A 24560-nucleotide genomic window follows, 5' to 3' on the forward strand; every position below is an offset into this window, starting at 1 on the left:
ACTCACTGCCATATCCCTCACCCACTCCCCATATCCCACACCCACTCCCCATATCCTCACCCTCTCCCCATATCCCTCACCCTCTCCCATATCCTCAACCTCTCCCCATATCCCTCACCCACTCCCTATATCCCACGCCCTCTCCCATATCCCTCACCCACTGCCCATAACCCTCACCCTCTCCCCATATCCCTCACCCACTGCCCATATCCCTCACCCACTGCCCATATCCCTCACCCACTCCCCATATCCCTCACAATCTCCCCATATCCCACACCCACTCCCCATAACCCTCACCCTCTCCCCATATCCCTCACCCTCTCCCCATATCCCACACCCACTCCCCATATCCCTCACCCCCACCCACTGACCATATCCCTCACCCACTCCCCATATCCCTCACCCCCACCCACTGCCCATATCCCTCACCCACTCCCCATATCCCTGACCCCCACCCACTGCCCATATCCCTCACCCACTGCCCATATCCGACACCATCTCCCCATATCCCACACCTTCTCCAGATATCCCTCACCCACTCCCATGTCACTCCACGACCACCCACTCCCCATGTCACTCACGCCCACCCACTGCCGATATCCCACACCCACTGCCCATATCCCTCACCCCCACCCAATGCCCATATCCAACACCCTCTCCCCATATCCTCACCCTCTCCCCATATCCCTCACCCTCTCCCCATATCCCTCATCCCCATCCACCGCCCATATCCCTCACCCCCACCCACATCCCTCACCCACTCCCTTATCCCCCACCCTCTCCCAATATCCCTCACCCCCACCCACTCCCCATATCCCACACCCCCACCCACTCCCCATATCCTTTACCCTCTCCCCATATCCCTCACCCCCACTCACTCCCCATATCCCTCACCCTCTCCCCATATCCTCCACCCTCTCCCAATATCCATCACCCCCACCCACTCCCCATATCCCTCACCCTCTCCCCATATCCCTCACCCCCACTCACTCCCCATATCCCTCACCCTCTCCCCATATCCTCCACCCTCTCCCAATATCCATCACCCCCACCCACTCCCCATATCCTTTACCCTCTCCCCATATCCCTCACCCCCACTCACTCCCCATATCCCTCACCCTCTCCCCATATCCTCCACCCTCTCCCAATATCCATCACCCCCACCCACTCCCCATATCCCACACCCCCGCCCACTCCCATATCCTTTACCCTCTCCCCATATCCCTCACCCCCCCACACTCCCCATATCCCTTGCCCCCCCACACTCCCCATAGCCCTCTCCCCCCACACTCCCCATAGCCCTCTCCCCCACACACTCCCCATATCCCTCGCCCCCACACACTACCCCTATCCCTCGCCCCCACACACTACCCTATCCCTCGCCCCCACACACTACCCCTATCCCTCTCCCCCCACACTCCCCATATCCCTCGCCCCACACACTCCCCATATCCCTCGCCCCCCACACACTCCCCATATCCCTCGCCCCCTCACACTACCCCTATCCCTCACCCCCACACACTCGCCATATCCCTCGCCCCCACACCCCCATCCCTCACCCTCTCCCCATATCCCTCAACCCCACCCTCTCCCCATCTCCCTCACCCCCTCACACTACCCCTATCACTCACCCCCACACACTCCCCCTATCCTTCACCCCCACAAACTCCCCATATCCCTCACACCCAACCACTCCCCATATCCCTCACTGCCACCCTCTCCCCATACCCCCACTTTCTCTCCATATCCCTCACCCTCTTTCCATATCCCTCACCCCCACACATTTCCCATATCCGTCACCCCACACACTCTCCCTATCCTTCACCCTCTTCCCATATCCCACACGCCCAACCATTCCCATATCCCACAGCTCTCCCCATATCCCACAGCTCTCCCCATATCCCCCACCCTCTCCCCATATCCCACAGCTCTCCCCATATCCCCCATCCTCTCCCCATATCCCCCACCCTCTCCCCATATCCTTCACCCCACCTTCTCTTCCTAACCCTCCATCCCACCAGCCTGCCTGATGTTGAATTTAAAGCTGTGATGTGACGGCCTGTTTCTTACCGTATCGGCTCAGCGACCTGGTGAAGGTGAAGGAGTTTGCAATGTTGTAGGCGGAGATCTGTTTGGGAACCAGAGCTACAGCAGACCCGTCTGTCACCTGTCCAATTGAGTAACAAAGACACTCTAGGAATTTTCAAACATATTCCCTACCACCCGGGCTCTCCCCTCTGACTCCTCCCCTGGAGTGCTGTGCTCAGCCAGTGAGCAGGGCCTCAGCAGCAGGATATTCAACCATAGGGGGCTGCGCGAGGACAGTACTATAAATGGAATTTTAATCTCTCCAGTGCCATTCCGCACCTCGGGATGTGCCAAAGGGTGAAAGGCCAATGAAGGAGGTTTTTTGAAGTGTGGTAACTGTTGTAGGAAATACAGTAGTCATTATGTGCACAGTAAGATCCCACAAAGGCCAATGCTATAATGACCCAGATCATCTGTTTTTCAGAGGTGGAGGGATAGATATTAGCCCCCACCCACCCCCCAACCTACGTCCAGTAGTGGCTGTGAGATCTTTAACATCCACTTGAGAGGGCAGACGGAGGCCTCGGGTTTAATGGCTCCTCCCTCAGTACTGACCCTCCGACAGTGCGGCGCTCCCTCAGTACTGACCCTCTGACAGTGCGGCGTTCCCTCAGTACTGACCTCCGACAGTGCGGCGCTCCCTCAGTACTGACCCTCCGGCAGTGCGGCTCTCCCTCAGTACTGACCCTCCGACAGTGCGGCACTCCCTCAGTACTGACCCTCCGACAGTGCGGCACTCCCTCAGTACTGACCTCCGACAGTGCGGCGCTCCCTCAGTACTGACCCTCCGGCAGTGCGGCTCTCCCTCAGTACTGACCCTCCGACAGTGCGGCCCTCCCTCAGTTCTGACCCTCCAGCAGTGCGGCGCTCCCTCAGTACTGACCATCCGACAGTGCGGCAGTCCCGCAGTATCGACCCTCCGGCAGTGCGGCACTCCCTCAGTATTGACACTCCGACAGTGCGGCACTCCCTCAGTACTGACCCTCCGACAGTGCGGCCCTCCCTCAGTACTGACCCTCCGACAGTGCAGCAGTCCCTCAGTATCGACCCTCCGGCAGTGCGGCACTCCCTCAGTACTGACCCTCCGGCAGCACGGCTCTCCCTCAGTACTGACCCTCCGACAGTGCGGCCCTCCCTCAATACTGACCCTCCGACAGTGCGGCGCTCACTCAGTACTGACCCTCCGACAGTGCGGCGGTCCCTCAGTACTGACCCTCCAGCAGTGTGGCCCTCCCTCAGTACTGATCCTCCGACAGTGCGGCGCTCTCACAGTACTGACCCTCCCACAGTGCGGCTCTCCCTCAGTACTGACCCTCCGACAGTGCGGCGCTCCCTCAGTACTGACCCTCCGACAGTGCGGCGCTCCCTCAGTACTGACCCTCCGACAGTGCGGCGCTCCCTCAGTACTGACCCTCCGACAGTGCGGCGGTCCCTCAGTACTGACCTCCGGCAGCGCGGCCCTCCCTCAGTACTGACCCTCCGACAGTGCGGCGGTCCCCCGGTTCTGACACTCCATCAGCGCGGCAGTCCCTCGGTTCTGACCCTCCGACACTGCGGCGGGCCCTCAGTACTGACCCTCCGGCAGTGCGGCCCTCCCTCGGTTCTGACCCTCCGGCAGCGCGGGCCCTCCCTCAGTACTGACCCTCCGACAGTGCGGCGGTCCCCCCGTTTCTGACACTCCATCAGCGCGGCCCTCCCTCAGTACTGACCCTCCGACAGTGCGGCGGTTCCTCGGTTCTGACCCTCCGGCAGCTGACACCAGGGGACTGTCTGGCCTGGCTGGGACCTTTCTATGCTCTGAAGAGATCAATCACCAGGTTCTCCACATGACTATTTTTTATGGCGGAGGATGAGGAACAAGGAGGCACAAACTTAAATTTAATTGGAGTCAGAGGTGCAGATCAGCCACAATTTGAATGGTGGAAGGTTTTGAGGGGCTGAATGGCCTCCTCCTGATCCTGTGTAACAGGCTTGAGAGGGGCTGAATGGCCTCCTCCTGATCCTGTGTAACAGGCTCGAGGGTGGCTGAATGGCCTCCTCCTGATCCTGTGTAACAGGCTTGAGAGGGGCTGAATGGCCTCCTCCTGTTCCTGTGTAACAGGCTTGAGAGGGGCTGAATGGCCTCCTCCTGATCCTGTGTAACAGGCTCGAGGGTGGCTGAATGGCCTCCTCCTGATCCTGTGTAACAGGCTTGAGAGGGGCTGAATGGCCTCCTCCTGTTCCTGTGTAACTGACTCGAGGGGCTGAATGGCCTCCTCCTGATCCTGTGTAACAGGCTTGAGAGGGGCTGAATGGCCTCCTGCTGTTCCTGTGTAACAGGCTCGAGTGGCTGAATGGCCTCCTCCTGATCCTGTGTAACTGACTCGAGGGGCTGAATGGCCTCCTGATCCTGTGTAACAGACTCGAGGGGCTGAATGGCCTCCTCCTGTTCCTGTGTAACAGACTCGAGGGGCTGAATGGGCCTCCTCCTGATCCTGTGTAACTGACTCGAGTGGCTGAATGGCCTCCTCCTGTTCCTGTGTAACTGACTCGAGTGGCTGAATGGCCTCCTCCTGTTCCTGTGTAACAGACTCGAGGGGCTGAATGGCCTCCTCCTGTTCCTGTGTAACAGACCCTAGGGGCTGAATGGCCTCCTCCTGATCCTGTGTAACAGACCCGAGGGGCTGAATGGCCTCCTGTTCCTGTGTAACAGACTCGAGGGGCTGAATGGCCTCCTCCTGATCCTGTGTAACTGACTCGAGGGGCTGAATGGCCTCCTGTTCCTGTGTAACAGACTCGAGGGGCTGAATGGCCTCCTCCTGATCCTGTGTAACTGACTCGAGGGGCTGAATGGCCTCCTGTTCCTGTGTAACAGACTCGAGGGGCTGAATGGCCTCCTCCTGATCCACGCACCTGATAATGTGACAATGTGTTGAGCCGTTTCCAGTCGTACTCAATCTTGGTTGTGACGTCCTCGTCCTGGAGAATTAGCCGGGCTCCTCGGCCCTGCCTCCACTCTGCAAAACAGCACAGCAGGAGCAGCTAAATACGATTCAGTATTTTCCCCCTCGAACCCCCCACTCTGAACGATTCAGTATTTCCCCCCTCGAAACCCCCACTCTGAACGATTCAGTGTCTCCCCCCTCGACCCCCCCACTCTGAACGATTCAGTGTCTCCCCCCTCGAACCCCCCACTCTGAACGATTCAGTGTCTCCCCCCTCGACCCCCCACTCTGAACGATTCAGTATTTCCCCCTCGACCCCCACTCTGAACGATTCAGTGTCTCCCCCCTCGACCCCCCACTCTGAACGATTCAGTGTCTCCCCCCTCAAACCCCCACTCTGAACGATTCAGTATCTCCCCCCTCGACCCCCCACTCTGAACGATTCAGTGTCTCCCCCCTCGAACCCCCCACTCTGAACGATTCAGTGTCTCCCCCCTCGACCCCCCACTCTGAACGATTCAGTGTCTCCCCCCTCGAACCCCCCACTCTGAACAATTCAGTATTTTCCCCCTCGACCCCCCCCCACTCTGAACGATTCAGTATTTTCCCCCTCGAACCCCCCACTCTGAACGATTCAGTATTTCCCTCCTCGACCCCCCCACTCTGAACGATTCAGTGTCTCCCCCCCTCGACCCCCCACTCTGAACGATTCAGTGTCTCCCCCCTCGAACCCCCCACTCTGAACAATTCAGTATTTTCCCCCTCGACCCCCCCCCACTCTGAACGATTCAGTATTTTCCCCCTCGAACCCCCCACTCTGAACGATTCAGTATTTTCCCCCCTCGACCCCCCCCCCACTCTGAACGATTCAGTGTCTCCCCTCCTCAAACCCCCCACTCTGAACGATTCAGTATTTTCCCCCTCGAACCCCCACTCTGAACGATTCAGTATTTCCCTCCTCGACCCCCCCACTCTGAACGATTCAGTATTTTCCCCCCTCGACCCCCCCCCCACTCTGAACGATTCAGTGTCTCCCCTCCTCAAACCCCCCACTCTGAACGATTCAGTATTTCCCCCCTCGAACCCCCCACTCTGAACGATTCAGTGTCTCCCCCCTCGAACCCCCCACTCTGAACGATTCAGTATTTTTCCCCCCTCGACCCCCCCACTCTGAACGATTCAGTATTTTCCCCCCTCGACCCCCCCACTCTGAACGATTCAGTGTCTCCCTCCTCGAACCCCCCACTCTGAACGATTCAGTGTCTCCCCCCTCGACCCCCCCACTCTGAACGATTCAGTATTTTCCCCCCTCGACCCCCCCACTCTGAACGATTCAGTGTCTCCCTCCTCGAACCCCCCACTCTGAACGATTCAGTATTTTCCCCCTCGACCCCCCCCACTCTGAACGATTCAGTATCTCCCCCCTCGACCCCCCCACTCTGAACGATTCAGTATTTCCCTCCTCGACCCCCCCACTCTGAACGATTCAGTATTTCCCCCCTCGAATCCCCCCACTCTGAACGATTCAGTATCTCCCCCCTCGACCCCCCCACTCTGAACGATTCAGTATTTCCCCCCTCGAACCCCCCCACTCTGAACGATTCAGTATCTCCCCCTCGACCCCCCCACTCTGAACGATTCAGTATTTCTCCCCTCGAACCCCCCCACTCTGAACGATTCAGTATTTCCCCCCTCGAACCCCCCCACTCTGAACGATTCAGTGTCTCCCCCCTCGACCCCCCCACTCTGAACGATTCAGTATTTTCCCCCCTCGACCCCCCCACTCTGAACGATTCAGTGTCTCCCTCCTCGAACCCCCCACTCTGAACGATTCAGTATTTCCCCTCGACCCCCCCCACTCTGAACGATTCAGTATCTCCCCCCTCGACCCCCCCACTCTGAACGATTCAGTATTTCCCTCCTCGACCCCCCCACTCTGAACGATTCAGTATTTCCCCCCTCGAATCCCCCACTCTGAACGATTCAGTATCTCCCCCCTCGACCCCCCCACTCTGAACGATTCAGTATTTCCCCCCTCGAACCCCCCACTCTGAACGATTCAGTATCTCCCCCCTCGACCCCCCCACTCTGAACGATTCAGTATTTCTCCCCTCGAACCCCCCCACTCTGAACGATTCAGTATTTCCCCCCTCGACCCCCCCACTCTGAACGATTCAGTACTTCCCCCCTCGATCCCCCACTCTGAACGATTCAGTATCTCCCCCCTCGACCCCCCCACTGTGAACGATTCAGTGTCTCCCCCTCGAACCCCCCCACTCTGAACGATTCAGTGTCTCCCCCCTCGACCCCCCCACTCTGAACGATTCAGTGTCTCCCCCCTCGACCCCCCCACTCTGAACGATTCAGTACTTCTCCCCTCGAACCCCCCACTCTGAACGATTCAGTGTCTCCCCCCTCGACCCCCCCACTCTGAACGATTCAGTATTTCCCCCCTCGACCCCCCCACTCTGAACGATTCAGTATCTCCCCCCTCGACCCCCCCACTCTGAACGATTCAGTGTCTCCCTCCTCGAACCCCCCACTCTGAACGATTCAGTATTTCCCCCCTCGAACCCCCCACTCTGAACGATTCAGTATCTCCCCCCTCGACCCCCCCACTCTGAACGATTCAGTGTCTCCCCCTCGAACCCCCCCACTCTGAACGATTCAGTGTCTCCCCCCTCGACCCCCCCACTCTGAACGATTCAGTATTTCCCCCCTCGAACCCCCCACTCTGAACGATTCAGTATCTCCCCCTCGACCCCCCACTCTGAACGATTCAGTGTCTCCCCCCTCGACCCCCCACTCTGAACGATTCAGTATTTCCCCCCTCGAACCCCCCACTCTGAACGATTCAGTATCTCCCCCCTCGACCCCCCCACTCTGAACGATTCAGTATTTTCCCTCCTCGACCCCCCCACTCTGAACGATTCAGTGTCTCCCCCTCGAACCCCCCCACTCTGAACGATTCAGTGTCTCCCCCTCGAACCCCCCCACTCTGAACGATTCAGTGTCTCCCCCCTCGACCCCCCCACTCTGAACGATTCAGTACTTCTCCCCTCGAACCCCCACTCTGAACGATTCAGTATCTCCCCCCTCGACCCCCCCACTCTGAACGATTCAGTATCTCCCCCCTCGACCCCCCCACTCTGAACGATTCAGTGTCTCCCTCCTCGAACCCCCCACTCTGAACGATTCAGTATCTCCCCCCTCGACCCCCCACTCTGAACGATTCAGTATTTCCCCCCTCGAACCCCCCACTCTGAACGATTAGTATTTCCCCCCTCGAACCCCCCACTCCTGAACGATTCAGTATTTCCCCCCTCGACCCCCCCACTCTGAACGATTCAGTATTTTCCCCCTCGACCCCCCCACTCTGAACGATTCAGTATCTCCCCCCTCGACCCCCCCACTCTGAACGATTCAGTGTCCCCCCCTCGAACCCCCCCACTCTGAACGATTCAGTATTTTCCCCCTCGACCCCCCCCACTCTGAACGATTCAGTATTTCCCCCCTCGACCCCCCACTCTGAACGATTCAGTGTCTCCCCCTCGACCCCCCCACTCTGAACGATTCAGTGTCTCCCCCCTCGACCCCCCCCACTCTGAACGATTCAGTTTCTCCCCCCTCGAACCCCCACTCTGAACGATTCAGTATTTCCCCCCCTCGAACCCCCCACTCTGAACGATTCAGTATTTCCCCCCTCGACCCCCCCACTCTGAACGATTCAGTATTTTCCCCCTCGACCCCCCCACTCTGAACGATTCAGTATCTCCCCCCTCGACCCCCCACTCTGAACGATTCAGTGTCCCCCCCCTCGAACCCCCCCACTCTGAACGATTCAGTATTTTCCCCCTCGACCCCCCCCCACTCTGAACGATTCAGTATTTCCCCCCCTCGACCCCCCACTCTGAACGATTCAGTGTCTCCCCCTCGACCCCCCCACTCTGAACGATTCAGTGTCTCCCCCTCGACCCCCCCACTCTGAACGATTCAGTATTTTCCCCCTCGACCCCCCCCCACTCTGAACGATACAGTATCTCCCCCCTCGACCCCCCCACTCTGAACGATTCAGTGTCTCCCCCCTCGACCCCCCCACTCTGAACGATTCAGTATTTTCCCCCTCGACCCCCCCCACTCTGAACGATTCAGTGTCTCCCCCCTCGAATCCCCCACTCTGAACGATTCAGTGTCTCCCCCCTCGACCCCCCCACTCTGAACGATTCAGTATTTTCCCCCTCGACCCCCCCCACTCTGAACGATTCAGTATTTTCCCCCTCGACCCCCCCACTCTGAACGATTCAGTATTTCCCCCTCGAACCCCCCACTCTGAACGATTCAGTATCTCCCCCCTCGAACCCCCCACTCTGAACGATTCAGTGTCTCCCCCCTCGAACCCCCCACTCTGAACGATTCAGTGTCTCCCCCCTCGACCCCCCCACTCTGAACGATTCAGTGTCTCCCCCCTCGAACCCCCCCACTCTGAACGATTCAGTGTCTCCCCCTCGACCCCCCCCACTCTGAACGATTCAGTGTCTCCCCCCTCGAACCCCCCACTCTGAACGATTCAGTATTTCTCCCCCTCGACCCCCCACTCTGAACGATTCAGTATTTTCCCCCTCGAACCCCCCACTCTGAACGATTCAGTATTTTCCCCCTCGACCCCCCCACTCTGAACGATTCAGTATTTTCCCCCTCGAACCCCCCACTCTGAACGATTCAGTATTTTCCCCCTCGAACCCCCCCACTCTGAACGATTCAGTATTTTCCCCCTCGACCCCCCCACTCTGAACGATTCAGTATCTCCCCCCTCGACACCCCCCACTCTGAACGATTCAGTATTTTCCCCCTCGACCCCCCCACTCTGAACGATTCAGTATCCCCCCCCTCGAACCCCCCCACTCTGAACGATTCAGTATTTCCCCCCTCGACCCCCCCACTCTGAACGATTCAGTATTTTCCCCCTCGACCCCCCCACTCTGAATGATTCAGTATTTTTCCCCCTCGAACCCCCCACTCTGAACGATTCAGTATTTCCCCCCTCGACCCCCCCACTCTGAACGATTCAGTACTTCCCTCCTCGACCCCCCCACTCTGAACGATTCAGTGTCTCCCCCCTCGACCCCCCCACTCTGAACGATTCAGTATTTTCCCCCTTGACCCCCCCCCCACTCTGAACGATTCAGTATCTCCCCCTCGACCCCCCCACTCTGAACGATTCAGTGTCTCCCCCCTCGACCCCCCCACTCTGAACGATTCAGTGTCTCCTCCCTCGACCCCCCCACTCTGAACGATTCAGTGTCTCCCCCTCGACCCCCCCACTCTGAACGATTCAGTATTTCCCCCCTCGACCCCCCCACTCTGAACGATTCAGTGTTTCCCTTCCGACCCCCCACTCTGAACGATTCAGTGTCTCCCCCCTCGAAACCCCCACTCTGAACGATTCAGTATCTCCCCCCTCGAACCCCCCCACTCTGAACGATTCAGTATCTCCCCCTCGACCCCCCCACTCTGAACGATTCAGCGTCTCCCCCCTCGAACCCCCCACTCTGAACGATTCAGTATCTCCCCCCTCGACCCCCCCACTCTGAACGATTCAGTATCTCCCCCCTCGACCCCCCCACTCTGAACGATTCAGTGTCTCCCTTCCCGACCCCCCCACTCTGAACGATTCAGTGTTTCCCTTCCCGACCCCCCCACTCTGAACGATTCAGTGTTTCCCTTCCCGACCCCCCCACTCTGAACGATTCAGTGTTTCCCTTCCCGACCCCCCCACTCTGAACGATTCAGTATCTCCCCCCTCGAACCCCCCACTCTGAACGATTCAGTGTCTCCCTTCCCGACCCCCCCACTCTGAACGATTCAGTGTTTCCCTTCCCGACCCCCCCACTCTGAACGATTCAGTGTTTCCCTTCCCGACCCCCCCACTCTGAACGATTCAGTATCTCCCCCCTCGAACCCCCCCACTCTGAACGATTCAGTATCTCCCCCCTCGACCCCCCCACTCTGAACGATTCAGCGTCTCCCCCCTCGAACCCCCCACTCTGAACGATTCAGTGTTTCCCTTCCCGACCCCCCCACTCTGAACGATTCAGTATCTCCCCCTCGACCCCCCCACTCTGAACGATTCAGTATCTCCCCCCTCGACCCCCCCACTCTGAACGATTCAGTGTCTCCCTTCCCGACCCCCCCACTCTGAACGATTCAGTGTTTCCCTTCCCGACCCCCCCACTCTGAACGATTCAGTGTTTCCCTTCCCGACCCCCCCACTCTGAACGATTCAGTATCTCCCCCCTCGAACCCCCCCACTCTGAACGATTCAGTGTCTCCCCCCTCGACCCCCCCACTCTGAACGATTCAGTGTTTCCCTTCCCGACCCCCCCACTCTGAACGATTCAGTGTCTCCCTCCTCGAACCCCCCCACTCTGAACGATTCAGTGTCTCCCCCCTCGACCCCCCCACTCTGAACGATTCAGTGTTTCCCTTCCCGACCCCCCCACTCTGAACGATTCAGTGTTTCCCTTCCCGACCCCCCCACTCTGAACGATTCAGTGTTTCCCTTCCCGACCCCCCCACTCTGAACGATTCAGTGTCTCCCTCCTCGAACCCCCCCACTCTGAACGATTCAGTGTCTCCCTCCTCGAACCCCCCCACTCTGAACGATTCAGTGTCTCCCTCCTCGAACCCCCCCACTCTGAACGATTCAGTGTTTCCCTTCCCGACCCCCCCACTCTGAACGATTCAGTGTTTCCCTTCCCGACCCCCCCACTCTGAACGATTCAGTATCTCCCCCCTTGACCCCCCCACTCTGAACGATTCAGTATCTCCCCCCTCGACCCCCCCACTCTGAACGATTCAGTGTTTCCCTTCCCGACCCCCCCACTCTGAACGATTCAGTATCTCCCCCCTTGACCCCCCCACTCTGAACGATTCAGTATCTCCCCCCTTGACCCCCCCACTCTGAACGATTCAGTATCTCCCCCCTCGACCCCCCCACTCTGAACGATTCAGTGTTTCCCTTCCCGACCCCCCCACTCTGAACGATTCAGTATCTCCCCCCTCGACCCCCCCACTCTGAACGATTCAGTGTTTCCCTTCCCGACCCCCCCACTCTGAACGATTCAGTATCTCCCCCCTTGACCCCCCCACTCTGAACGATTCAGTATCTCCCCCCTCGACCCCCCCGACTCTGAACGATTCAGTATCTCCCCCCTCGACCCCCCCACTCTGAACGATTCAGTGTCTCCCTTCCCGACCCCCCACTCTGAACGATTCAGTGTTTCCCTTCCCGACCCCCCCACTCTGAACGATTCAGTGTTTCCCTTCCCGACCCCCCCACTCTGAACGATTCAGTGTCTCCCTCCTCGAACCCCCCCACTCTGAACGATTCAGTATCTCCCCCCTCGAACCCCCCCACTCTGAACGATTCAGTGTTTCCCTTCCCGACCCCCCCACTCTGAACGATTCAGTGTTTCCCTTCCCGACCCCCCCACTCTGAACGATTCAGTATCTCCCCCCTTGACCCCCCCACTCTGAACGATTCAGTATCTCCCCCCTCGACCCCCCCACTCTGAACGATTCAGTGTTTCCCTTCCCGACCCCCCCACTCTGAACGATTCAGTATCTCCCCCCTTGACCCCCCCACTCTGAACGATTCAGTATCTCCCCCCTTGACCCCCCCACTCTGAACGATTCAGTATCTCCCCCCTCGACCCCCCCACTCTGAACGATTCAGTGTTTCCCTTCCCGACCCCCCCACTCTGAACGATTCAGTATCTCCCCCCTCGACCCCCCCACTCTGAACGATTCAGTGTTTCCCTTCCCGACCCCCCCACTCTGAACGATTCAGTGTCTCCCCCTCGAACCCCCCCACTCTGAACGATTCAGTGTCTCCCCCCTCGACCCCCCCACTCTGAACGATTCAGTGTCTCCCCCCTCGACCCCCCCACTCTGAACGATTCAGTACTTCTCCCCTCGAACCCCCCACTCTGAACGATTCAGTGTCTCCCCCCTCGACCCCCCCACTCTGAACGATTCAGTATTTCCCCCCTCGACCCCCCCACTCTGAACGATTCAGTATCTCCCCCCTCGACCCCCCCACTCTGAACGATTCAGTGTCTCCCTCCTCGAACCCCCCACTCTGAACGATTCAGTATTTCCCCCCTCGAACCCCCCACTCTGAACGATTCAGTATCTCCCCCCTCGACCCCCCCACTCTGAACGATTCAGTGTCTCCCCCTCGAACCCCCCCACTCTGAACGATTCAGTGTCTCCCCCCTCGACCCCCCCACTCTGAACGATTCAGTATTTCCCCCCTCGAACCCCCCACTCTGAACGATTCAGTATCTCCCCCCTCGACCCCCCCACTCTGAACGATTCAGTATTTCCCTCCTCGACCCCCCCACTCTGAACGATTCAGTGTCTCCCCCTCGAACCCCCCCACTCTGAACGATTCAGTGTCTCCCCCTCGAACCCCCCCACTCTGAACGATTCAGTGTCTCCCCCCTCGACCCCCCCACTCTGAACGATTCAGTACTTCTCCCCTCGAACCCCCACTCTGAACGATTCAGTATCTCCCCCCTCGACCCCCCCACTCTGAACGATTCAGTATCTCCCCCCTCGACCCCCCCACTCTGAACGATTCAGTGTCTCCCTCCTCGAACCCCCCACTCTGAACGATTCAGTATCTCCCCCCTCGACCCCCCACTCTGAACGATTCAGTATTTCCCCCCTCGAACCCCCCACTCTGAACGATTCAGTATCTCCCCCCTCGAACCCCCCACTCTGAACGATTCAGTATCTCCCCCCTCGACCCCCCCACTCTGAACGATTCAGTATTTTCCCCCTCGAACCCCCCACTCTGAACGATTCAGTATTTCCCCCCTCGAACCCCCCACTCTGAACGATTCAGTATTTCCCCCCTCGACCCCCCCACTCTGAACGATTCAGTATTTTCCCCCTCGACCCCCCCACTCTGAACGATTCAGTATTTTCCCCCTCGAACCCCCCCACTCTGAACGATTCAGTATTTTCCCCCTCGAACCCCCCACTCTGAACGATTCAGTGTCCCCCCCTCGAACCCCCCCACTCTGAACGATTCAGTATTTTCCCCCTCGACCCCCCCACTCTGAACGATTCAGTATTTTCCCCCTCGAACCCCCCCACTCTGAACGATTCAGTATTTTCCCCCTCGAACCCCCCACTCTGAACGATTCAGTGTCCCCCCCTCGAACCCCCCCACTCTGAACGATTCAGTATTTCCCCCCTCGACCCCCCACTCTGAACGATTCAGTGTCTCCCCCCTCGACCCCCCCACTCTGAACGATTCAGTGTCTCCCCCCTCGACCCCCCCACTCTGAACGATTCAGTATTTTCCCCCTCGACCCCCCCCCACTCTGAACGATACAGTATCTCCCCCCTCGACCCCCCCACTCTGAACGATTCAGTGTCTCCCCCCTCGACCCCCCCACTCTGAACGATTCAGTATTTTCCCCCTCGACCCCCCCCCACTCTGAACGATTCAGTGTCTCCCCCCTCGAATCCCCCACTCTGAACGATTCAGTGTCTCCCCCCTCGACCCCCCCACTCTGAACGATTCAGTATTTTCCCCCTCGACCCCCCCCACTCTGAACGATTCAGTATTTTCCCCCTCGACCCCCCCACTCTGAACGATTCAGTATTTCCCCCCTCGAACCCCCCACTCTGAACGATTCAGTGTCTCCCCCCTCGAACCCCCCACTCTGAACGATTCAGTGTCTCCCCCCTCGAACCCCCCACTCTGAACGATTCAGTATCTCCCCCCTCGAACCCCCCACTCTGAACGATTCAGTGTCTCCCCCCTCGAACCCCCCCACTCTGAACGATTCAGTGTCTCCCCCCTCGACCCCCCCACTCTGAACGATTCAGTGTCTCCCCCCTCGAACCCCCCCACTCTGAACGATTCAGTGTCTCCCCCCTCGACCCCCCCACTCTGAACGATTCAGTGTCTCCCCCCTCGAACCCCCCCCCACTCTGAACGATTCAGTATTTTCCCCCTCGAACCCCCCACTCTGAACGATTCAGTATTTTCCCCCTCGAACCCCCCCACTCTGAACGATTCAGTATTTTCCCCCTCGACCCCCCCACTCTGAACGATTCAGTATCTCCCCCCTCGACACCCCCACTCTGAACGATTCAGTATCCCCCCCCTCGAACCCCCCCACTCTGAACGATTCAGTATTTCCCCCCTCGACCCCCCCACTCTGAACGATTCAGTATTTTCCCCCTCGACCCCCCCACTCTGAATGATTCAGTATTTTCCCCCTCGAACCCCCCACTCTGAACGATTCAGTATTTCCCCCCTCGACCCCCCCACTCTGAACGATTCAGTACTTCCCTCCTCGACCCCCCCACTCTGAACGATTCAGTGTCTCCCCCCTCGACCCCCCCACTCTGAACGATTCAGTATTTTCCCCCTTGACCCCCCCCCCCACTCTGAACGATTCAGTATCTCCCCCCTCGACCCCCCCACTCTGAACGATTCAGTGTCTCCCCCCTCGACCCCCCCACTCTGAACGATTCAGTGTCTCCTCCCTCGACCCCCCCACTCTGAACGATTCAGTGTCTCCCCCCTCGACCCCCCCACTCTGAACGATTCAGTATTTCCCCCCTCGACCCCCCCACTCTGAACGATTCAGTGTTTCCCTTCCCGACCCCCCCACTCTGAACGATTCAGTGTCTCCCCCCTCGAAACCCCCACTCTGAACGATTCAGTGTCTCCCCCCTCGAACCCCCCCACTCTGAACGATTCAGTATCTCCCCCCTCGACCCCCCCACTCTGAACGATTCAGCGTCTCCCCCCTCGAACCCCCCACTCTGAACGATTCAGTATCTCCCCCCTCGACCCCCCCACTCTGAACGATTCAGTATCTCCCCCCTCGACCCCCCCACTCTGAACGATTCAGTGTCTCCCTTCCCGACCCCCCCACTCTGAACGATTCAGTGTTTCCCTTCCCGACCCCCCCACTCTGAACGATTCAGTGTTTCCCTTCCCGACCCCCCACTCTGAACGATTCAGTATCTCCCCCCTCGAACCCCCCACTCTGAACGATTCAGTGTCTCCCTTCCCGACCCCCCCACTCTGAACGATTCAGTGTTTCCCTTCCCGACCCCCCCACTCTGAACGATTCAGTGTTTCCCTTCCCGACCCCCCCACTCTGAACGATTCAGTATCTCCCCCCTCGAACCCCCCCACTCTGAACGATTCAGTATCTCCCCCCTCGACCCCCCCACTCTGAACGATTCAGCGTCTCCCCCCTCGAACCCCCCACTCTGAACGATTCAGTGTTTCCCTTCCCGACCCCCCCACTCTGAACGATTCAGTATCTCCCCCCTCGACCCCCCCACTCTGAACGATTCAGTATCTCCCCCTCGACCCCCCCACTCTGAACGATTCAGTGTCTCCCTTCCCGACCCCCCCACTCTGAACGATTCAGTGTTTCCCTTCCCGACCCCCCCACTCTGAACGATTCAGTGTTTCCCTTCCCGACCCCCCCACTCTGAACGATTCAGTATCTCCCCCCTCGAACCCCCCCACTCTGAACGATTCAGTGTCTCCCCCCTCGACCCCCCCACTCTGAACGATTCAGTGTTTCCCTTCCCGACCCCCCCACTCTGAACGATTCAGTGTCTCCCTCCTCGAACCCCCCCACTCTGAACGATTCAGTGTCTCCCCCCTCGACCCCCCCACTCTGAACGATTCAGTGTTTCCCTTCCCGACCCCCCCACTCTGAACGATTCAGTGTTTCCCTTCCCGACCCCCCCACTCTGAACGATTCAGTGTTTCCCTTCCCGACCCCCCCACTCTGAACGATTCAGTGTCTCCCTCCTCGAACCCCCCCACTCTGAACGATTCAGTGTCTCCCTCCTCGAACCCCCCCACTCTGAACGATTCAGTGTCTCCCTCCTCGAACCCCCCCACTCTGAACGATTCAGTGTTTCCCTTCCCGACCCCCCCACTCTGAACGATTCAGTGTTTCCCTTCCCGACCCCCCCACTCTGAACGATTCAGTGTCTCCCTCCTCGAACCCCCCCACTCTGAACGATTCAGTATCTCCCCCCTCGAACCCCCCCACTCTGAACGATTCAGTGTTTCCCTTCCCGACCCCCCCACTCTGAACGATTCAGTGTTTCCCTTCCCGACCCCCCCACTCTGAACGATTCAGTATCTCCCCCCTTGACCCCCCCACTCTGAACGATTCAGTATCTCCCCCCTCGACCCCCCCACTATGAACGATTCAGTGTTTCCCTTCCCGACCCCCCCACTCTGAACGATTCAGTATCTCCCCCCTTGACCCCCCCACTCTGAACGATTCAGTATCTCCCCCCTTGACCCCCCCACTCTGAACGATTCAGTATCTCCCCCCTCGACCCCCCCACTCTGAACGATTCAGTGTTTCCCTTCCCGACCCCCCCACTCTGAACGATTCAGTATCTCCCCCCTCGACCCCCCCACTCTGAACGATTCAGTGTTTCCCTTCCCGACCCCCCCACTCTGAACGATTCAGTATCTCCCCCCTTGACCCCCCCACTCTGAACGATTCAGTATCTCCCCCCTCGACCCCCCCGACTCTGAACGATTCAGTATCTCCCCCCTCGACCCCCCCACTCTGAACGATTCAGTGTCTCCCTTCCCGACCCCCCACTCTGAACGATTCAGTGTTTCCCTTCCCGACCCCCCCACTCTGAACGATTCAGTGTTTCCCTTCCCGACCCCCCCACTCTGAACGATTCAGTGTCTCCCTCCTCGAACCCCCCCACTCTGAACGATTCAGTATCTCCCCCCTCGAACCCCCCCACTCTGAACGATTCAGTGTTTCCCTTCCCGACCCCCCCACTCTGAACGATTCAGTGTTTCCCTTCCCGACCCCCCCACTCTGAACGATTCAGTATCTCCCCCCTTGACCCCCCCACTCTGAACGATTCAGTATCTCCCCCCTCGACCCCCCCACTCTGAACGATTCAGTGTTTCCCTTCCCGACCCCCCCACTCTGAACGATTCAGTATCTCCCCCCTTGACCCCCCACTCTGAACGATTCAGTATCTCCCCCCTTGACCCCCCCACTCTGAACGATTCAGTATCTCCCCCCTCGACCCCCCCACTCTGAACGATTCAGTGTTTCCCTTCCCGACCCCCCCACTCTGAACGATTCAGTATCTCCCCCCTCGACCCCCCCACTCTGAACGATTCAGTGTTTCCCTTCCCGACCCCCCCACTCTGAACGATTCAGTATCTCCCCCCTTGACCCCCCCACTCTGAACGATTCAGTATCTCCCCCCTCGACCCCCCCGACTCTGAACGATTCAGTATCTCCCCCCTCGACCCCCCCACTCTGAACGATTCAGTGTCTCCCTTCCCGACCCCCCCACTCTGAACGATTCAGTATCTCCCCCCTCGACCCCCCACTCTGAACGATTCAGTATCTCCCCCCTCGAACCCCCCCACTCTGAACGATTCAGTGTTTCCCTTCCGACCCCCCCACTCTGAACGATTCAGTGTTTCCCTTCCCGACCCCCCCACTCTGAACGATTCAGTGTCTCCCCCCTCGACCCCCCCACTCTGAACGATTCAGTGTCTCCCCCCTCGACCCCCCCACTCTGAACGATTCAGTGTCTCCCCCCTCGAACCCCCCACTCTGAACGATTCAGTATCTCCCCCCTCGACCCCCCCACTCTGAACGATTCAGTGTCTCCCCCCTCGACCCCCCCACTCTGAACGATTCAGTGTCTCCCTTCCCGACCCCCCCCACTCTGAACGATTCAGTATCTCCCCCCTCGAACCCCCCACTCTGAACGATTCAGTGTCTCCCTTCCCGACCCCCCCACTCTGAACGATTCAGTGTCTCCCCCCTCGACCCCCCCCTCTATGAAGACCCTCCCTCTTGTCAACAGACAGCTACATTCCTCTTCCCTGTCTGGGTGACCTGACTTTAGGTGATGTCCCCCGACTCCCATCAGGCTCCTATAGATATGAGTGACAGTGGGGGGCTTTCCCCCCGTACCTCGCGATGTGCTGGTCTGCGTCTCGGTGCGATTATGTGTGTGTGTGCAGCTGGTTTGTTTTAATCATTTCCGTAAGAATAAACCCAGCAAACTACAGGCCAGTCAGTTTAACCTCAGTGGCGGGAAAGCTTTTAGAGATGATAATCCAGGACAAAGTTAACAGTCGCTTGGATAGAGTGGATTAATTAAGGAAAGTCAGCACGGATTTGTTAATGGCAAATTGTGTTTAACTGACTTGATTGAGTTTTTTGATGAGGTAACAGAGGGGGTTGTTCAGGGTAATGCAGCGGATGTAGTTTACATGGACTTCCAAGAGGTGTTTGATAAAGTGCCCATAACAGGCTTGTCAGCAAAGTTAGAGCCCATGGAATGAAAGAGACAGTAGCAGCGTGGATATGAAGTTGCAGAGTGACAGGAAACGGAGAGTAGTGGTGAACGGTTGTTTTTCAGACTGGAGGAAGGTATATTGTGGGGTTCCCCAGGGGTTGATGTTAAGACCACTGCTTTTCCTGATCTATATTAATGACCTGGACTTGGGAACAGGGCACAATTTCAAAATGTGCAGATGACACAAAACTTGGAAGTATTGTGAACTGTGAGGAGGATAGTGATAGATGTCAGGAGGACATAGACAGGCTGGTGGAACGGGCAGACATGTGCAGGAGCAGAGGGACCTGGGGTAAATGTGTACAAATCACTGAAGGTGGCAGGAGAGGTTGAGAAAGTGGTTTACAGAGCACGTGGGATCCTGGGCTTTGGAAGTACAAAAGCAGGGAGATTATGGTGAATCTTTATAAAACTGGTTCAGCCTCAACTGCAGGATTGTGTTCAGTTCTGGGCACCGCACTTTAGGAAGGATGTGAAGACATCAGAGAGAGTGCGGAGATTTACTAGAATGGTTACCAGGATGAGGGGCTACAGTTACGTGGATAGATTGGAGAAGCTGGGGCTGTTCTCCAGGGAGAACAGACGGTTGAGAGGGGATTTAATAAAGGTGTTCAAAATCATGAGGGGTCTGGACAGAGTGGATAGGGAGAAACTGTTCCCCACTGGCGGAAGGATCCGGAATATGAGGACACCGATTTAAGGTGATTGGCAAAAGAACCAGAGGTGACATGAGGGAAAACAATTTTTACATAGCGTGTGTTTAGGATCTGGAATGCACTGTCTGAGAGTGTGGTGGAGGCAGGTTCAGTGAGTGTTTAGGATCTGGAATGTACTGTCTGAGAGTGTGGTGGAGCAGGTTTCAGTGAGTGTTTAGGATCTGGAATACACTTTCTGAGAGTGTGGTGGAGGCAGGTTCAGTGAGTGTTTAGGATCTGGAATGCACTGTCTGAGAGTGTGGTGGAGGCAGGTTCAGTGAGTGTTTAGGATCTGGAATGCACTGTCTGAGAGTGTGGTGGAGGCAGGTTCAGTGAGTGTTTAGGATCTGGAATGCACTGTCTGAGAGTGTGGTGGAGGCAGGTTCAGTGAGTGTTTAGGATCCGGAATACACTGTCTGAGTGTGTGGTGGAGGCAGGTTCAGTGAGTGTTTAGGATCTGGAATACACTGTCTGAGAGTGTGGTGAGGCAGGTTCAGTGAGTGTTTAGTATCTGGAATGCACTGTCTGAGAGTGTGGTGGAGGCAGGTTCAGTGAGTGTTTAGGATCTGGAATGCACTGTCTGAGAGTGCGGTGGAGGCAGGTTCAGTGAGTGTTTAGGATCTGGAATGCACTGTCTGAGAGTGTGGTGGAGGCAGGTTCAGTGAGTGTTTAGGATCTGGAATGCACTGTCTGAGAGTGTGGTGGAGGCAGGTTCAGTGAGTGTTTAGGATCTGGAATGCACTGTCTGAGAGTGTGGTGGAGGCAGGTTCAGTGAGTGTTTAGGATCTGGAATGCACTGTCTGAGAGTGCGGTGGAGGCAGGTTCAGTGAGTGTTTAGGATCTGGAATACACTGTCTGAGAGTGTGATGGAGGCAGGTTCAGTGTGTGTTTAGGATCTGGAATGCACTGTCTGAGAGTGTGGTGGAGGCAGGTTCAGTGAGTGTTTAGGATCTGGAATGCACTGTCTGAGAGTGTGGTGGAGGCAGGTTCAGTGAGTGTTTAGGATCTGGAATGCACTGTCTGAGAGTGTGGTGGAGGCAGGTTCAGTGAGTGTTTAGGATCTGGAATGCAGTGTCTGAGAGTGTGTTGGAGGCAGGTTCAGTGTGTGTTTAGGATCTGGAATGCACTGTCTGTGAGTGTGGTGGAGGCAGGTTCAGTGTGTGTTTAGGATCTGGAATGCACTGTCTGAGAGTGTGGTGGAGGCAGGTTCAGTGAGTGTTTAGGATCTGGAATGCACTGTCTGAGAGTGTGGTGGAGGCAGGTTCAGTGTGTGTTTAGGATCTGGAATGCACTGTCTGAGGGTGTGGTGGAGGCAGGTTCAGTGAGTGTTTAGGATCTGGAATACACTGTCTGAGAGTGTGGTGGAGGCAGGTTCAGTGAGTGTTTAGGATCTGGAATGCACTGTCTGAGAGTGTGGTGGAGGCAGTTCAGTGAGTGTTTAGGATCTGGAATGCACTGTCTGAGAGTGTGGTGGAGGCAGGTTCAGTGAGTGTTTAGGATCTGGAATGCACTGTCTGAGAGTGTGGTGGAGGCAGGTTCAGTGTGTGTTTAGGATCTGGAATGCACTGTCTGAGAGTGTGGTGGAGGCGGGTTCAGTGAGTGTTTAGGATCTGGAATACACTGTCTGAGAGTGTGGTGGAGGCAGGTTCAGTGAGTGTTTAGTATCTGGAATGCACTGTCTGAGAGTGTGGTGGAGGCAGGTTCAGTGTGTGTTTAGGATCTGGAATGCACTGTCTGAGGGTGTGGTGGAGGCAGGTTCAGTGAGTGTTTAGGATCTGGAATACACTGTCTGAGAGTGTGGTGGAGGCAGGTTCAGTGAGTGTTTAGGATCTGGAATACACTGTCTGAGAGTGTGGTGGAGGCAGGTTCAGTGAGTGTTTAGGATCTGGAATGCACTGTCTGAGAGTGTGGTGGAGGCAGGTTCAGTGTGTGTTTAGGATCTGGAATACACTGTCTGAGAGTGTGGTGGAGGCAGGTTCAGTGAGTGTTTAGGATCTGGAATGCAGTGTCTGAGAGTGTGTTGAGGCAGGTTCAGTGAGTGTTTAGGATCTGGAATGCACTGTCTGAGAGTGTGGTGGAGGCAGGTTCAGTGTGTGTTTAGGATCTGGAATGCACTGTCTGAGAGTGTGGTGGAGGCAGGTTCAGTGAGTGTTTAGGATCTGGAATACACTGTCTGAGAGTGTGGTGGAGGCAGGTTCAGTGAGTGTTTAGGATCTGGAATGCACTGTCTGAGAGTGTGGTGGAGGCAGGTTCAGTGAGTGTTTAGGATCTGGAATGCACTGTCTGAGAGTGTGGTGGAGGCAGGTTCAGTGAGTGTTTAGGATCTGGAATGCACTGTCTGAGAGTGTGGTGGAGGCAGGTTCAGTGTGTGTTTAGGATCTGGAATGCACTGTCTGAGAGTGTGGTGGAGGCAGGTTCAGTGTGTGTTTAGGATCTGGAATGCACTGTCTGAGAGTGTGGTGGAGGCAGGTTCAGTGAGTGTTTAGGATCCGGAATACACTGTCTGAGTGTGTGGTGGAGGCAGGTTCAGTGAGTGTTTAGGATCTGGAATACACTGTCTGAGAGTGTGGTGGAGGCAGGTTCAGTGAGTGTTTAGGATCTGGAATGCAGTGTCTGAGAGTGTGGTGGAGGCAGGTTCAGTGAGTGTTTAGGATCTGGAATGCACTGTCTGAGAGTGTGGTGGAGGCAGGTTCAGTGAGTGTTTAGGATCTGGAATGCACTGTCTGAGAGTGTGGTGGAGGCAGGTTCAGTGAGTGTTTAGGATCTGGAATGCACTGTCTGAGAGTGTGGTGGAGGCAGGTTCAGTGAGTGTTTAGGATCTGGAATGCACTGTCTGAGAGTGTGGTGGAGGCAGGTTCAGTGAGTGTTTAGGATCTGGAATGCACTGTCTGAGAGTGTGGTGGAGGCAGGTTCAGTGAGTGTTTAGGATCTGGAATGCACTGTCTGAGAGTGTGGTGGAGGCAGGTTCAGTGAGTGTTTAGGATCTGGAATGCACTGTCTGAGAGTGTGGTGGAGGCAGGTTCAGTGAGTGTTTAGGATCTGGAATACACTGTCTGAGAGTGTGGTGGAGGCAGGTTCAGTGAGTGTTTAGGATCTGGAATGCACTGTCTGAGAGTGTGGTGGAGGCAGGTTCAGTGAGTGTTTAGGATCTGGAATGCACTGTCTGAGAGTGTGTTGGAGGCAGGTTCAGTGAGTGTTTAGGATCTGGAATGCACTGTCTGAGAGTGTGGTGGAGGCAGATTCAGTGTGTGTTCAGGATCTGGAATGCACTGTCTGAGAGTGTGGTGGAGGCAGATTCAGTGAGTGTTTAGGATCTGGAATGCACTGTCTGAGAGTGTGGTGGAGGCAGGTTCAGTGAGTGTTTAGGATCTGGAATGCACTGTCTGAGAGTGTGGTGGAGGCAGGTTCAGTCAGTGCTTTGGATCTGGAATGCACTGTCTGAGAGTGTGGTGGAGGCAGGTTCAGTGAGTGTTTAGGATCTGGAATGCACTGTCTGAGAGTGTGGTGGAGGCAGGTTCAGTGAGTGTTTAGGATCTGGAATGCACTGTCTGAGAGTGTGGTGGAGGCAGGTTCAGTGTGTGTTTAGGACCTGGAATGCACTGTCTGAGAGTGTGGTGGAGGCAGGTTCAGTGAGTGTTTAGGATCTGGAATGCACTGTCTGAGAGTGTGGTGGAGGCAGGTTCAGTGAGTGTTTAGGATCTGGAATGCACTGTCTGAGAGTGTGGTGGAGGCAGGTTCAGTGAGTGTTTAGGATCTGGAATGCACTGTCTGAGAGTGCGGTGGAGGCAGGTTCAGTGAGTGTTTAGGATGTGGAATGCACTGTCTGAGAGTGTGGTGGAGGCAGGTTCAGTGAGTGTTTAGGATCTGGAATGCACTGTCTGAGAGTGTGGTGGAGGCAGGTTCAGTGTGTGTTTAGGACCTGGAATGCACTGTCTGAGAGTGTGGTGGAGGCAGGTTCAGTGAGTGTTTAGGATCTGGAATGCACTGTCTGAGAGTGTGGTGGAGGCAGGTTCAGTGAGTGTTTAGGATCTGGAATGCACTGTCTGAGAGTGTGGTGGAGGCAGGTTCAGTGAGTGTTTAGGATCTGGAATGCACTGTCTGAGAGTGCGGTGGAGGCAGGTTCAGTGAGTGTTTAGGATGTGGAATGCACTGTCTGAGAGTGTGGTGGAGGCAGGTTCAGTGAGTGTTTAGGATCTGGAATGCACTGTCTGAGAGTGCGGTGGAGGCAGGTTCAGTGAGTGTTTAGGATGTGGAATGCACTGTCTGAGAGTGTGGTGGAGGCAGGTTCAGTGAGTGTTTAGGATCTGGAATGCACTGTCTGAGAGTGTGGTGGAGGCAGGTTCAGTGAGAGTTTAGGATCTGGAATACACTGTCTGAGAGTGTGGTGGAGGGAGGTTCAGTGAGTGTTTAGGATCTGGAATGCACT

General features: G+C 56.7%; 1 protein-coding gene across 1 annotated transcript in view; it reads right to left on the bottom strand.

Moving 5' to 3' along the window:
- Window positions 1-2070: 2070 nt before the first annotated feature.
- The window catches only part of LOC137366703 (plexin-A3-like), a gene marked incomplete at both ends in the record, with an annotated part of 29064 nt that continues 6574 nt past the window's right edge, over window positions 2071-24560 (bottom strand). Inside the window, 2 exons of the mRNA XM_068028374.1 lie at window positions 2071-2167; window positions 4981-5084. Of these exons, the coding sequence (XP_067884475.1) occupies window positions 2071-2167; window positions 4981-5084 (201 nt within the window). The remainder of the gene's footprint in view (window positions 2168-4980; window positions 5085-24560) is intronic.

Source organism: Heterodontus francisci, unplaced genomic scaffold, assembly GCF_036365525.1.
Source record: "Heterodontus francisci isolate sHetFra1 unplaced genomic scaffold, sHetFra1.hap1 HAP1_SCAFFOLD_1980, whole genome shotgun sequence".
NCBI classification, from domain to species: domain Eukaryota; kingdom Metazoa; phylum Chordata; class Chondrichthyes; order Heterodontiformes; family Heterodontidae; genus Heterodontus; species Heterodontus francisci.